Raw genomic sequence first — 14051 nt, 5'->3', positions numbered from 1 at the left:
TTGATTTCCTAATTAAGTTTATAATTAAAATTAATTGAAAAATTACTCACACACACACATGCATATGCGCATGGATGTATGTACATATGTGCAGACCAATCTATGTATGTAAATTGCCCTGTTGCCGCCGTGTTGTAACAACAAAAATTTGTGTGAGAATTTCTATTAACGACGAAATGTTTGCAGCGCTTTTGAATTTGAAAACGAAATTGTGCCAAAAAAGCACTGTAGAGGTAATTGTTACAACAATAATGCAGAGGCTGTTTAATTGATGACTTCCTTGCGCTGGCTATATTTAAACAAATTAACAGCGATATGTATCTTTTAAACAAAAGTCATAAGGCAACTAACTATAGGCCATGCGCCCTTTTCTGTATCCATAATACAACTACATATAAAAATTCCTGGCACAAAACGCTGAAATAGCCATAAATTGTGGCTTAAGTATTATTCCTTGGCCACTTCTGGTGGAAAGGCGGAGGAGGTGGCGGCGGCGCGAAAACATACGGTTCTAAGGTGGCCAGCTAGGGGGTTGCCAGAACCTTCGCTGTTCTTGGCCTTGAGATCGCAGGCAGAGTCATTGCTACCTGTTCAGCTTTGCTGGGCAATCTGAATGTCTTTAATGTCTGGAGTATCGTAAAAAACTGTAAACCTTTTCCGTGCACATGGACAGACAATAAAATTTCGCATTTATACGCTTTCCAGGTGGTCCTGCCAAAACCCGACGATGTGGCAACTCTAGGCAAATGAACTGTTTTTACCTGCACAAATACAAGAGCGCGCGTCGCTGCTTCTGCGAGGGGGGTACGGCGACGGGGCACCAACGGATAATTTAGTGGAATTTTCAAAAATAGCAGAGCCAGCAGCAGCCCCAGCCATATCCATAATCCTACAGCGAGAGCGCAGAGGAGAGCAGCAGCAACAACAGGCATAATAATCAAAGATTAAATCAGGTTTATATGGAAAGGGTTAGGTTAGCAAAGCAGCAGCAGCCTGTCGCAGGAAGAGAGAAGAGAAATACACGTTTCCTAGTCTCAGTTGGCAGCAACAACAACTGCACACCTACAACTGATTGCACACACACGCAAACGCAGGCAAACGAGAGAGCGACTTAAGTGAGGAAGGGAGAGCAAAAACGCGAGAGCAGTGAGTGTGAAAGAGAGCTAAGATTAACGTTGCCGCAGCAGAGCTGTTCAGGCAGCATTGTACGATTTTCGCTCTTCGCTCATTTTCTTTCGTTGTGTGCTCCGGCAATGTCGTGTTTCGGAACGGTGGAAATAATAGCAACAACAAGATAAGATTTTCCGTTTTTCCGTATGGAGCAGCGGCGGCATTTGTTTTGAAAGTAAAGCAAAAGCGAGCCAGAAAAACGAAATATAAAGAAACGCCGACAGCGACGAAAGACCGCGCCTCGCCTGAATCCAAACGGTGTTTTTTTTTTTTTTTGGTGTACGGCGTGCGTGTGTGTAGACGAATATTAGCCAAAAAAACCACTGAAAATAGTGCAAAAAGAGCCCTCAAATAATTATAATAATAAAGAAAGCCAAGTAATAATAAAATAGGCAAAAAGACAGAAGAGGAGGCCCGAGAGAGCAGGCCCCCAGACCCAAAGCAAAGACCAGTAATACCAAGACCCCAAAAGGCCAGACCAGTTTCAAAAAAAGCCTATTTGCAGGGCCCGCCGCCAGATAGTAGTGTACGTGCGTGTGTGTTTTTTTCTCGTTATTTGTTTTCGAGTGTGTGTGTGTGCTATAAGAGACCACATACGAGGAGGGAAAGGCCGTTTCAAGGAGCGGAAAGGCAGCAGCAGCGAACAGTGCGCGAGCAAGCAATAAGAATAATAAATTACACTTTGCTATAATAAGAAAAATTTATACATACCTATACACACACAGCCATACCGACGTGCCAGTGCCCCACACACATGAGCACAAGTAATGCTGGCGTCTGAGTGTGTGTGTGCTGCGCTGCTTGTGGAAAATTGTAATAAAATATGAACCGCAGCTAGCCCGCAAAGGAAGCGGCGAGAGAGAGAGAGAGAGAGAGAGAGAGAGAGAGAGAGGAGGAGAAGCAGAGAAGCGGCAGTAAAACGAGAAATCGACTGGAAAACCCACAACAAAAAAACCAAGGAAAAGAATTGAGTGAAAATATCGAAACTGCATCAAAGAAAAGCTGCTGCTACTACTACTATAATCATTGTATTCATGTGCCATTTAATTGTTTGGGAAAAGCTTTAAAGGGATATTCTGCACCATACTATATCTGTAAGACGCCACAGTATTAGCAACGCAACACATTAACATAGAAACACACACACACATATAAATATATATATATATACATACCCCCCGCGCGTGCAACATGTCCTGCATATCGAGCAATTTCAGCTCCTTCTTCCTCAATTCGCTCAACGATCCCTCGGAGTTTTCCAAGTACTTGAGCAATGGCGAACTGAAATGCACTCAATTCGAGGAATTTCAAGTGTTTGGCTGCGGCGCAGGCGCATCGTCGGGGCAGCAGCAGCAGTCGCAGCAGTTGCAACAACAACAACTACAGTATTCCCACACACATTTATCCAATGGCTGCGGCACGGATTTCTCCTACGAGGCAGCAGCGGCGGCGTCATCGTCGTCGTCCCATACGCAACGAGAAACCTGCCTGCCTGCCAGCTCAGGTAGTGGTAATCCGACGACGACGCCGAGTTCTCACTCGCACACAGTCGCTGCCGCCGCCGCCGCCGCCTATGTCGCTGCAGAGTCGGGTGTCGCCGCAGCGCCGCCATCAGCAGCAGCTATACCGGGGGCAGCAGGAGGATCAGTCGTAGGACCATCCCCTGCAAGCAATCGCTGGCCCACGGCGGTGGCCACCCCCAATGGGGGATCGGTATCGGTGCCCCAGCACTTTGATGGTTCCTTCGAGTTTATAAAATATCTGCGCCACTCTACGGACTTTACGCCGGGAACAGCCAGTGCCACGGCGGGCGATAGCTCCGCTGCTGCAGCAGCGGCAGCAGCATCAGAGAAAAGCACCAAGGGAGTACCGGGAGCAGCACTAGCGGCAGTGGCAGGCGCTGGTACACCACCCCCGCCACCCCAATCGCCCGTGGCCAGTGCGGGGCTCCTCGACCTGGACACAAGCACCTCCCAGAAATCGCGTTCCGCCTCCCGTAAGGTGGCCGCACTTCTCTCCTCAGTTTCGCGCGCCTCCAATAGCCACCAGCTGGACACCAGCTCCTCCGCGCTGGACGTCTTTGACCACGATTCAAAGCAGACCATCTTCGACCTGCAGCACATGGCCTCCAACGGGTCCTCCAACTCAAACGAGTCCTCGCTGGAGCTACTCGCCTTCCCCAACTCCCATTTGAATGCCTCCAACTCAAATACCTCGTCGGAGGGCGCTGCCTGCGGTAGTGCCGGGGAGTTTGGTGGCATTCTGACGGGCGCCAGCTCCTCCTCGACCGCCTCCTCCTCGTCGCACGCCCCCAAGCTGCTCGGCAGCTTCGTGATCAAGGAGAACTTCGAGGTGCATCCCTCCCACAAGGTGGAGGAGGGCATCTTCCAGCACATGAACAAGCTCCCCTCTAAGAAGAAGGACACGCTCAAGCAGCTGGGCGTCCGATTCACGGGCCAAATGACGCTGACGGACAAATCGATTGTGGTCGAGAATTTCATCAAGTTTTGCGAGGTGAGTAAATGGAAAATGGAAATGGAAATGAGAACGGGAGCGGGAGCGGGAATAGGAGGGGTGGTCTCTGGGTTGGCGGATGTTGGGCTGTGATTAGGCTTGGGGTTGGGCTGGAGGAACGAGTCGAATTTCGTGGAGCTCTGCCATGCATATACTGGTGTGTAGGTGTCTGTGTGTGGAGGAGGGATTCTACGTGTATATAGGGAGCTTTGAGCGCTCTCCTTTTTCCTCATTTTCATATGAAATTTAAATATTTGCACATATGTACGCATTTATTATGATGGCAACCATCGCCGGCAGGGAACACCGTTAACATTTTCACACCCTGAACGTAACTATTTAAGCTTGATTTTTCGTATATTTCCACACAGAAACATGCTACTATTTATCAATTTCCTGAAATACCCAGAATAGGGGTCGCCTATTTTATACTTGAGTCATACTCTATAGTCAATTCCAGTCCCAGTCAAAGGTACAGAACCTTCAACCTTAGCTTTATTTACTGAAAATTGCACCTTTCTTGATGTGCCCTTATCTAATCATTACATTATCAAAGATTCCCCAAGGGAACATCTATGCCTGGCTCCAATGTTATGGGGAATCCCACTTCGGAAATGCTCACTCACGTGTGAACGACGTGTGGGGATGATAGATCCCAGTTGGAAGCAGCATTATCGGCTAATGTTAATATTCAGCTAATGGAAGTGTGGTATTAGTTATACCCCTGCTTAAGTTCCAGCATCCCATCAGATCCCACGATATGTATTTCGAAAATCCAACCATTTGCAGGTACCCAAAACGCCGAAAATATACATGGGGAAAATGGGGATATATTCATAATATAAACATGCACCCTATCCATATCCCCAATACACAGGCGCATTTCTCGGCCCATTATGTGGCCCACCCACCCACTTCTACTCCCCCACCCCCACACCTACAAAGAGGACTCTCTCTCACACTCACACAAATGTCATTATAAATTGTAATAACAGGAGAAGCAGCAGGGACGCTGGCGTCGCTGTCGACGCTGACTGCAGCCAACCACAAATTCCGCATACAACTGTAATCATGTGTGCTCCAATGTATGTATGCATGTGTATGCTGTGTGGGTGGGTGGGGGCTGTGTGCGTGTATGTGTATGCTTCTAAACACCTATACATGCTCTGGATGGTGGCCGTGGACGTTCCCGGCCCCGGTCTCTCCTTTCTTCATACATTTGGCGCCCTTTTCAACACTATGCCAGAGTCAACCCCACAAACACTCTGCCATGCTCATTACGTTCGGCTTTATCAGAGGAACGCACACACACACACAGAGAGAGAGAGAAAGCGCCCATCTAGATTTGTCGACCGCCCCTCCGGGCACACACACACATATCTACATAGAAACACTCGCCAAACTATGTACAAAATGGCATTGATGGCATAATACAACAACTACGAAAAGAGGGAGACAGAGAGAGACGTGGAGGAGGAGGAGAAAGAAGTAGAGGAAGCACGGCTCTAACCTTATTTCAACATGGTGTGGGTGGGCAGGCAGCGGGGTGGTGGGTACGGGGGGGGGGGGGGGGGGGGAATCCGAATATTACAACATTTTAGTTCTAAGACGCTCTCGCTCTTCCACCTACTTTACTGCTCCCTAACTCAAAATTTGTGACGCTCTCTCACGTTAGGATTCTCTTGCTTTCTGCCACCCACCTTGCTCTTTCTCTCTCGCTCTCTCTCTCTCTCTCTCTCTCCTTGGCTCACGCTCAAAAACTTACTTGGAAAAGGCTGCTCCTGCTTATGCCCGCTGCATCTGTCTCTGCTGCTGCTCAAACTACCATGTCGCCCATGGTATGTGTAGTAGTGTCTCTCTTTGTGTGTCTGTGGCGTCTGTGGGTGTGAGTGAGTGTGGGGGCAACCCCCAAAAATCTCAAGGCAGCAGCCAGGCGGTAGGTGGTGCTATTGAGTAATTGTATATTCCCCCAATGCCCCTGCCACTGTTCTTACACACATACACACACGCATACCATCATCAAGTTACTTGAAGGGATTCCGAGGGGCTGGCTTCCGTTGGACTGTCCGCTGCCTGCTTGGGCATGTCCTTTTCTCACAAAGTCTCTCTGTCGGCGTGTGTGTGTACATTTTATCAACACACTTTATACATGTCTCTATCGGAGTGGGTGGGCAACGGGCTGTAGGTGGGTGTATGGCGAAGGCTGAAGGCTACTAAGTGCGCATGCAGTCAGCTTTACCCATACAAGTGCATTCCCTTTTGCCTAACTTTGTGTGCTGCCAAGCGTATGTGTGGGTAAAGGACAGCTTACTGTGGGACTGGTAGTGCCATGGGGTTGGGGTGATGATGGGAGGCAGCAGGGCAGGTACAATGTCTCGGGTTCGCACAATTTACGCGCTCACACATCCAAACACATGCATGGGGCATTGATTATAATTTTAAATTATACATGCATACATATCTACACATGTATGTATATGTACATATGGTACATACATATATGTATATATATCTCAACATAACTGTACATGTCTCATACAAACATACATATGTATTTCTAGCATGTAGAACCGTATAAAATATTTAGCTTTTGTGCAACATTTGGGGACATATTAAATAAGTGTTGGCTAACGTTTTTTTCACATCATCCATGTGTGTGGTTTAGAGCAGGTGGAGGCATTAGCGTCGCATACCCGCCCCCCGTGTTCCAGCCAAATTAGTTGCCTAATGAAAAGGTTGGGGAACAGTGGGAAATTGACACGCATTCAACACCCCTTTTTGTCACCTGCTCATTGCACACACACAAAAAACCTGTTAAGCGGCAGACACAGCTCCACAGGAACAGGAGGAAAGAGTGAAAGTGTGAAAATTGTTGCCCTCACACACCCTGCCCCGCCCCCAAAGCACGCCCTTTGCCACACACAGTGCACGCACACAGGCTACGCAGTCGGGCAACCCTCGAAAAAGAATCAAAAAATCATGGCAGCAACAGCCAAAACACGAACCGTTATTGTTGCTGCTCTTTGTTGCTGTTGCTGTTCCTGCTCCTGCTCCCTCCTCAGTCACAGCACGCACAAGCAACACCCACAACAGAAACAGAAGCAACAACAACAGCAAAAAAGGGAAAACAATTCACACTTGTCTCAATACAAACATGCCAACAAAAGCAACAACACACCACAGACAACAACCGCAATCCCGCCACACTAACACACACACACACACACACACCCAAACATGGCGACGTCACGCACAAACACAAAAACAAAAACAATGTCTGCCAATAAGTTTGCAAAAAAGGAAAAAAAGGGAAAAAAATGAAACGTTACGAAAACAGAAACAGAAGCGAAGGCAAGAACAAAATACCGCAACACATTGCCATTTTCGTTCTGTTTTTATTCCTCTTCGTGCTTTTTTTTGTGTCGTTTTTCTTCTTTTCTGTTTGTTTGACTGCGAAACAGTCAGCAGAGCAGCAACAGTGCTTCACTTGTCAGCACACCACACCACACCACACCTACCCCCCACCCCACCTACCAGTTGTGTGCTTGTTAATGAGACGCCTGCTGCTGCGTCCGTCCTTCTGGCTTCCAGGTGTCGCGCTGCCTATCATCACGGAAAGAGAGTGTTGAGTTGGTTGTCTCTGTGCTGTGTGTCTTACTTACTCTCCCTCTTCCGATGCTCTTCTGCCTGATGGCCTGGCCTGGCCTCTTGGAAATGTAAAGTTTTCGCCTCACACTTTGGTGCTGGTCCTGGTCCTTGGTTTGGACGTCACTCCTTTTTGCTCTATTGATTTTTAACATAATCAAAGCCCAAAACCCAAAATGTATGCACACATACACAAATACAAAGAGAGGCATTCATGCATACATACATACAGACATACACATGTACATACAAACATACATATGTACATATACTTTTCTGTAGAGAAGAATTGAAGCTCAGAGTCAGCATTTCGACAGCGTTGCCATGTGTGTGCTTAGGAGTGTGAGTGAGTGAGAGAGCGAGTGGGTTTAGTTTTGGGGGTGAGTGGGTTGGTGGCGACGCTGCCATCGTGCTGATTATGAGGATGTTGATAAGTTTCAACGAGGACCGACCCGAGGACACCCGAAGACCCCCTAACTAACACACACACACACACACAGCCGCACCACGCCACAGACCTCCATTAAGCTGCTGCGCCTACTAAAGCTAGACAAACACAGCCACGCACACTGGCGTATGGTAACCCTTTTCTGAGGGAGAGGAGCGGAGGCTTGGCTGGGCTGGGCTGGGCTGGATTGGGGGTCTTTTGCAAACATCCTTCTTCCTCCAGCCCCTTTTCATGGCAGGGGGAGTGTGGGTGGAGCAGGGTCTGTGTGTGTGTGGTGGGGAAATGGCTTCATTGAAAATGTTGTTTGCTTTTCTATTTGGGTTTGCTTTTCTGCCTTTTCCGCTTCCCTTTTCTGGCCCTATTCTATATTTTTACACTATAAAATATACATTGTAAAGGATGGTTTGGGATGGGTGTATGGGTTTGGTATATGCGGGGCTTTTGGTTTGCCATGTTATTCAGGAACTCATTCCCCATTCCCCATTCCCCATACCCCATACCCCATACCCCTATTCCACTCCATCCCTTTTCCCTTCAGCAAGTTTTTGGCTTTTGTGTAAAATTTTCGTTTTAAACTTTTGCGTTGTACACGAATTATAAGTTTTGATTAGTAGTGGGTAAAGTTTTTCGGGCCCCATGTGTGTGTCTATAAGTTTTCTAGGGGTGGCAGAGAGGTACGGTTGTACGGCTGTACGGTTCGGTCGAGTATGTGTATATATGTAGTACATTATGTAACCTCGCAAATACATATATACACATTTATGTATATGTATTTGCAGCGCAGTCATGGGAATATGCATAGAAAAAGCCTAAAACTAAGGGAAATCAAGCTGAAAAGGGGTGTGTAGTGGGGTGGGGCACAGAGCAAAAAGGTATTTTTTGGACTAATGGAAAGGGTGGTTCGTGTTTGGATGTGGGGAGACATGTAAAACAGGCTTCTCTAGAGTCATTTTCATAAATAAATCCGTATTCCGATCTTATTTGCAGGAGTATGAAATCAAGGATCATCGGCCCTGGCTGTCCCTAAATCAGTGCGGCCTCAACAAGCCCGAACAGATCAAATTCGCTCGATATTTGGGCCAGGGTCTGCCCACGTTTACGCTCTTTTGCATTTATAGCAATTATAAGAATCTGTTTTGCACAAAACGCACAGAAATGTAAGTGTGGATCGATTGCGGAACACGCCCAAAAGCATGCTATAATTATGCCGATTATCCCTACGTTTTTAGCTACACCAAGGATGGCTACAATCTGCCTTATATACTCGACAAAACCAAGCGCTTCCTGGCCAACACAACAGCTGGTAAGTAAACCTACAGCTATAGCTATGTATATATACGCGATATACATATGTACATATATGATATATAAAGTGTAGTGCAAATGCAGCAGAAGGCAGACCACGAAAAACACACACTCACAAAAGTGTTTCTCGGGCAGAGGAAAAATTAATAAAAAGAAAACAGAATGTGCTAAATTTTAAAAATACACTCAAAACTAAAAGTGCTTACATTCTTCTCTCTTCTTTATGATTTCTCTCAATTCTACTTGTAGTTTTCTTTCACATTTGCATTTTCTGCGCTTCTGTTTCTTTTTCTATTTCTCGTGCACTTTCCGTTTTCGGTTCCCTCACAAAATCGAAAAAATAAAAATAAAAAATTTTTTTTTGAAAAACTTGGGGCGGGCGGGAAACACCTTCAGAATTGGCTGCCTATTTTTGCGAAAAAATTTCAACAACTAGAAAATAATCAATTTCTGTCTGTGCCACTGTGCCACGAAAATCGTACAAGAATCATTTTAATTATTTTTGACTTCAATTTGTTTGTGTTTCCTCTTTCTTCTTCTTTATCCACGCATACGCTTTGAATCACTAGGCGAAAATACCAACAACAATAACAACATCCAAAACAACAACAACAACAGTAACAAAACCAACACAACAACAACAACATCCACACCGGTAAAACAGACACCACAACAACAACAACAACAACAACAACAACATCCACAAGGAGAGCAGGGACCTGCAGGCGACCAACTGCTGGTGGCAGCACCTGCCTCGCCAGCGAAACCCACAGCCGCCTCCACAGCCGCCGCTCTGCCATCTACACCCACGCCGACGCCGTTGGGAGGAGGAGCCACAGCAGGAGCACCACTACCACGCACAATGGCCGCAACATCAACTCCTAGGCCATCAACGCCCACGGGACCAATAGCTGGGCCGCCGCCAACGACTCCGCAACATCTCCAACAACAGCAGCAGCAACAGCAACAACAGCAACAACAACAACAGCATATGTTGCACCAACATTCGCATCCGCATGGCCAGCATCCGCACGCGCATCCACATCCGCATCACCTGCAGCCGGGCACACCGACACGTAGTCCGGCGATGACACCGCAACATCCACATGCTCCACATCCGCACCACTATCCGCCGCCGCATCCCCATCCCCATGCCCATGCCCATCCGCATGCCCTGCAACATCCCCATTCGCATCACTTTGCCTATGCCCATCCGCAGCATCCACAGCACCCACAGCATCCTCAACACCCCCAACATCCGCAGCAGCATCATCCGCACTTCTATCCGCACTCGCCGCACCCACACGCAACACATGTCCAGCACATGGCAGCGATGGGCTACAGTCCGGCGCCGCCACCGCAGTCATCGGTTGGGGGTGGTGGTGCAGCAGGCGCAGGATCTGCAGGAGGAGGCGGACCGCCAGTGTCCATGTGAGATTGGGGTCGGCGTGGCGCCAAGGGCAGCGGCGGAGGCGCCACCTGTTGACAATCGTAGGCTGTTGCGGATCCACACTCCTATCCTGTTACTGTTCCCTATCCCCTATCCCTTCTCCTGTCCCTTATCGATTAGAAATTTTAACCGGAAACCTTATATAAGAAAATCGCGTCATAATCTTTTACACATTTTTTTTGTTTCATTTATTTTAGAATAATTTTACAAGCTTTTTGCCAAATTTTATGGAAACTATACAACAAATTTGTATTATGTTTGACGACGTAGAAATTGTTGGACAACGATCGATCATTATACCCCTCAAAAACTATGCAATGTTATTCCTTAAAAAGAGATTATTACTTTTACACAATCACTCGAAACACTCATACACACACAAGAACATATAGGAAATCAAGATAACGCTATTTAATATGATTATAATACTACGATACGATTAATCGTATATATATTTTAGTAAGCCAAGAACAATGATAATATATGTATTGTATGTTAAACAAAAGCCAATCCTAACTATATACACCCCCTATAGTATATGTTTATATACTTACAATGTACCATATAGTATATGTATATGTATATGTACATACATACATATGTACTGTATATGGAAATTGTTTGCAAACACACACACACACACAGAAAATATATATATATACATAGCGGAAAGCGATTGAGAACAAAATCGATTGGAAATGTTGTTTCTTCTTGAGATTTATTGCCTGCCATTGGGCGCCTCTGCATTTGCGCTAAGCCATTAATAATGGGACGAAAACGGAACGTATTTCCATTGGAATGCGATTGCTGTGAGGCTCAGCATCTGTATTCGTAACAATGTCCCGTTAATATCCCTTCAAGACGGCCGATCGGACTGCAAAAACAATACTAAAATCAGTGTTGAGCAGTTGAACCGTTGCCCGCAGCCTAACTGTAGCCCCTCCCCCTCTCTCTTGTAGACCTCAAGAACATGGCGGCCGCCAATGACGGATCCCTGGAGTTCGCAGCCGCCAACAGCAGCAGCAGCAGCAGCACCAGCGCCAGCGCCAGCACCAACCTCATCAACAGCAACAGTAACAGCAGCAGCAGCAGCGGCACGGTTAACCTGTCAGCGGCTATGGCTCTTAATACGAACAGCAGTTTTGTTGCCGCGCCGCAGCCGCTGTCGCTGCCGCCCACAATGGATCCCCGTTATGTGTGCGGTGCACCGCCACCGCCGGCTCTGGGGCCGCCGCCGCGCTCCCTGGAACAGATGATCATCTACGAGAACTTTGAGGTGCACGAGACGCACCGCATCGAGGACGGGGTGTGCACGCACATCAGCCGGTTGCCGCCCAAGAAACAGGAGCTATTGAAACAGTTCGGTATACAGAGTAGTGGGCAGCAATGTCTGAGCAATTATGAAAAGTACATACTCATCGAGAACTTCATCAAGTTTTGCAATGTGAGCAAAAGTGTATCGGCGCCAGGCCAGCCTCCGCCAGCCTCCACCACCCACCACCACTGCAACAAACAATAAAAACAAAAAAAATAACCCAACCACCAGGAGGAGGCACTACTGTAGTCTAGCGGAGCTTTGTTCTTTTCCCGAATTGGCTATAACCCAGAGATTGGCATTACACTTGTGTAGATCAAAATTGCATCATCATTAACTTAGAGAGCATTGAACAAAACTCTTGCCCCCACTCCCAAAGCAGATGACTATCCTAACATGTACTCTCTTCCGTTTCTGTTTCTGTTTTTGTTCCGTTTCCGTCTCCCCTTTCGATTTGATTTTCGTTCTATCCAGGAATATCAGATATCCGATCATCGACCCTTTTTGGACTTCCACGAGAGCGCTTTATCCAAATGTGAACAACTTAAATTTGTACGATATCTGGGCCAGGGGCTATCCAATCTGACGCTAAACAAGATCTATGTGGCATTCAAGGATCTGCTAGGCAACGGCAGGCCCGAAAAGTGAGTTTGCCATTTCTCTTGGATCTAAAATATAAGCAGTCCCATTTTATTATGACCTAACTCTTTCAGAGCTGCTCTGGAGAGCTATAATTTGGATATCCTATTAAAGAAGAAGCGCAAGAACCTCTACAACCGCATGCATTCGGCTGGTAAGCATTAAGGAAGGGAATGGCGATCCTTTACATTTACATTTACATTTACATTTACAGCTCCCAGCATTGATCTAACCGCCTACGATACGGCCCAAGCACAGCCACAACCACAGCCACATGCACATCCGCATCCGCATCCACATCACTCTGCCCTGAGCACGCCACGCCCGCATCATGCCTTTGCCGCCCTAAATGTAGCGACACAGCGCAGTGATGTTTGCAACGAATTGACGCCCGCCGGCTTGCAGTACAGTTACGCCGGAAACGGAAGTGGAACCCCGGCCGGAAACGGACCACGGTAAAGTCGGGCCCAATACGACAGCAACTAAATCATCAAAAACATATACATACATAAACAAATACTTCTTCCTGGAACTGGACCAGTAACTGTTGTGTCTTCGAAACGAACAAGAAAAAAAAATCAAATAACAAAAACAGAGAAATCATTGAGAACTAAGTGCTAAATTTAACAGAAAATTATCAAATTAACCAAGGAAATTAAGTATCAGAGACACTAGTAAAATTAGACTAAATGTTAAAAAAAAAAGGAAAAACAAAAACTTAAATCGAATGAAATTCAATTAAGCCGATCCCCAAAACTACACCAATTGGCAAAATTAAATACTAAATACATATTAAGATTTAAGATTATTTATACTCAAAGTAACAACTAAACGACATACTTACGAGAGTATACAAAAGATATACACATATTATATACATACATACATATATAGTATGTATATAGATATACATAAACACATATATTTCTGTAGTTGCCATAGCGCTTCTGGGTGCAGCCAAATTCTGTCCAGAACAGAACAGAAGAGAACTATACCCGAATCGGTACAATATATATATATAATATAAATTTTAGCTTCGGTTTCCAGCATCTCATCCCTAGGAACCCTGCCCCAGCATCAAGTATACAGCATACAGCAAACAGCATCCAGCATCCTGTCTAGCAGTGCAGCCATGTATGTAGTGTAAGGTTTAAAGCCTAGTCTCTAAGTGCAAAAATATCAAACAATATTATGAAGAGAAAAACTAAATCAAAGATCGACCTCCTCCCAAAATGAAAGTTCCCTAAATACGACGCAAACTACGAGTAACAAGTAGATAAAACCATAGCTGGTAAGAGACAAATTTTTTTAGAGTAGACTACGACCGAACGGAAGCACAGATGATTAACTAAATATTCCTATATACATACAATATACATATACATAGACATATACATACATATATATACAACAAGCAGCATCAAAATTTCAAAATGGGAAACGAAACGCAAAAATCAAATGCAAAATACAACCAAAACAAAATAGAAATTGTAAAAAATATATATACAAAACGTAAAATACCAAACCAAATATATTCTATACGAGAAAAGGCATATACAATTGTT

General features: G+C 45.9%; 1 protein-coding gene across 3 annotated transcripts; it reads left to right on the top strand.

The window, feature by feature from the left end:
• Positions 1 to 77: 77 nt before the first annotated feature.
• LOC108151244 (probable serine/threonine-protein kinase nek3) lies at positions 78 to 14039 on the top strand. Of its 3 annotated transcripts, XM_017279746.2 has the most exons (8): positions 78 to 233; positions 706 to 3684; positions 8765 to 8934; positions 9007 to 9080; positions 11492 to 11976; positions 12322 to 12491; positions 12561 to 12640; positions 12701 to 14039. In XM_017279746.2, the coding sequence occupies exons 2-8, from the start codon at positions 2362 to 2364 to the stop codon at positions 12943 to 12945; spliced, it is 2547 nt and encodes an 848-aa protein (XP_017135235.1). In that variant the 5' UTR covers positions 78 to 233; positions 706 to 2361; the 3' UTR covers positions 12946 to 14039. The 3 variants fall into 3 exon arrangements, 2 of the variants coding, with proteins under 2 accessions (XP_017135235.1, XP_017135234.1); XR_004471495.1 differs by lacking the exon at positions 12701 to 14039 and having other exon boundaries at positions 83 to 233; positions 11492 to 11891; XM_017279745.2 differs by lacking the exons at positions 11492 to 11976; positions 12322 to 12491; positions 12561 to 12640; positions 12701 to 14039 and adding an exon at positions 9652 to 11037 and having other exon boundaries at positions 94 to 233.
• Positions 14040 to 14051: the final 12 nt, after the last annotated feature.

This window comes from Drosophila miranda, chromosome XR (assembly GCF_003369915.1).
Source record: "Drosophila miranda strain MSH22 chromosome XR, D.miranda_PacBio2.1, whole genome shotgun sequence".
Lineage (NCBI taxonomy): Eukaryota > Metazoa > Arthropoda > Insecta > Diptera > Drosophilidae > Drosophila > Drosophila miranda.
This window is presented reverse-complemented; position numbering and strand designations above follow the sequence as displayed.

Excerpts from the sequence above, each read along its gene's own strand:
- LOC108151244 (XM_017279746.2), top strand. The coding sequence starts at position 2,362 with ATGTCCTGCATATCGAGCAATTTCAGCTCCTTCTTCCTCAATTCGCTC. Across the intron at positions 8,935-9,006 it reads TGCACAAAACGCACAGAAAT|CTACACCAAGGATGGCTACA; the intron begins GTAAGTGTGGAT and ends CTACGTTTTTAG. Across the intron at positions 12,641-12,700 it reads CAACCGCATGCATTCGGCTG|CTCCCAGCATTGATCTAACC; the intron begins GTAAGCATTAAG and ends TTACATTTACAG.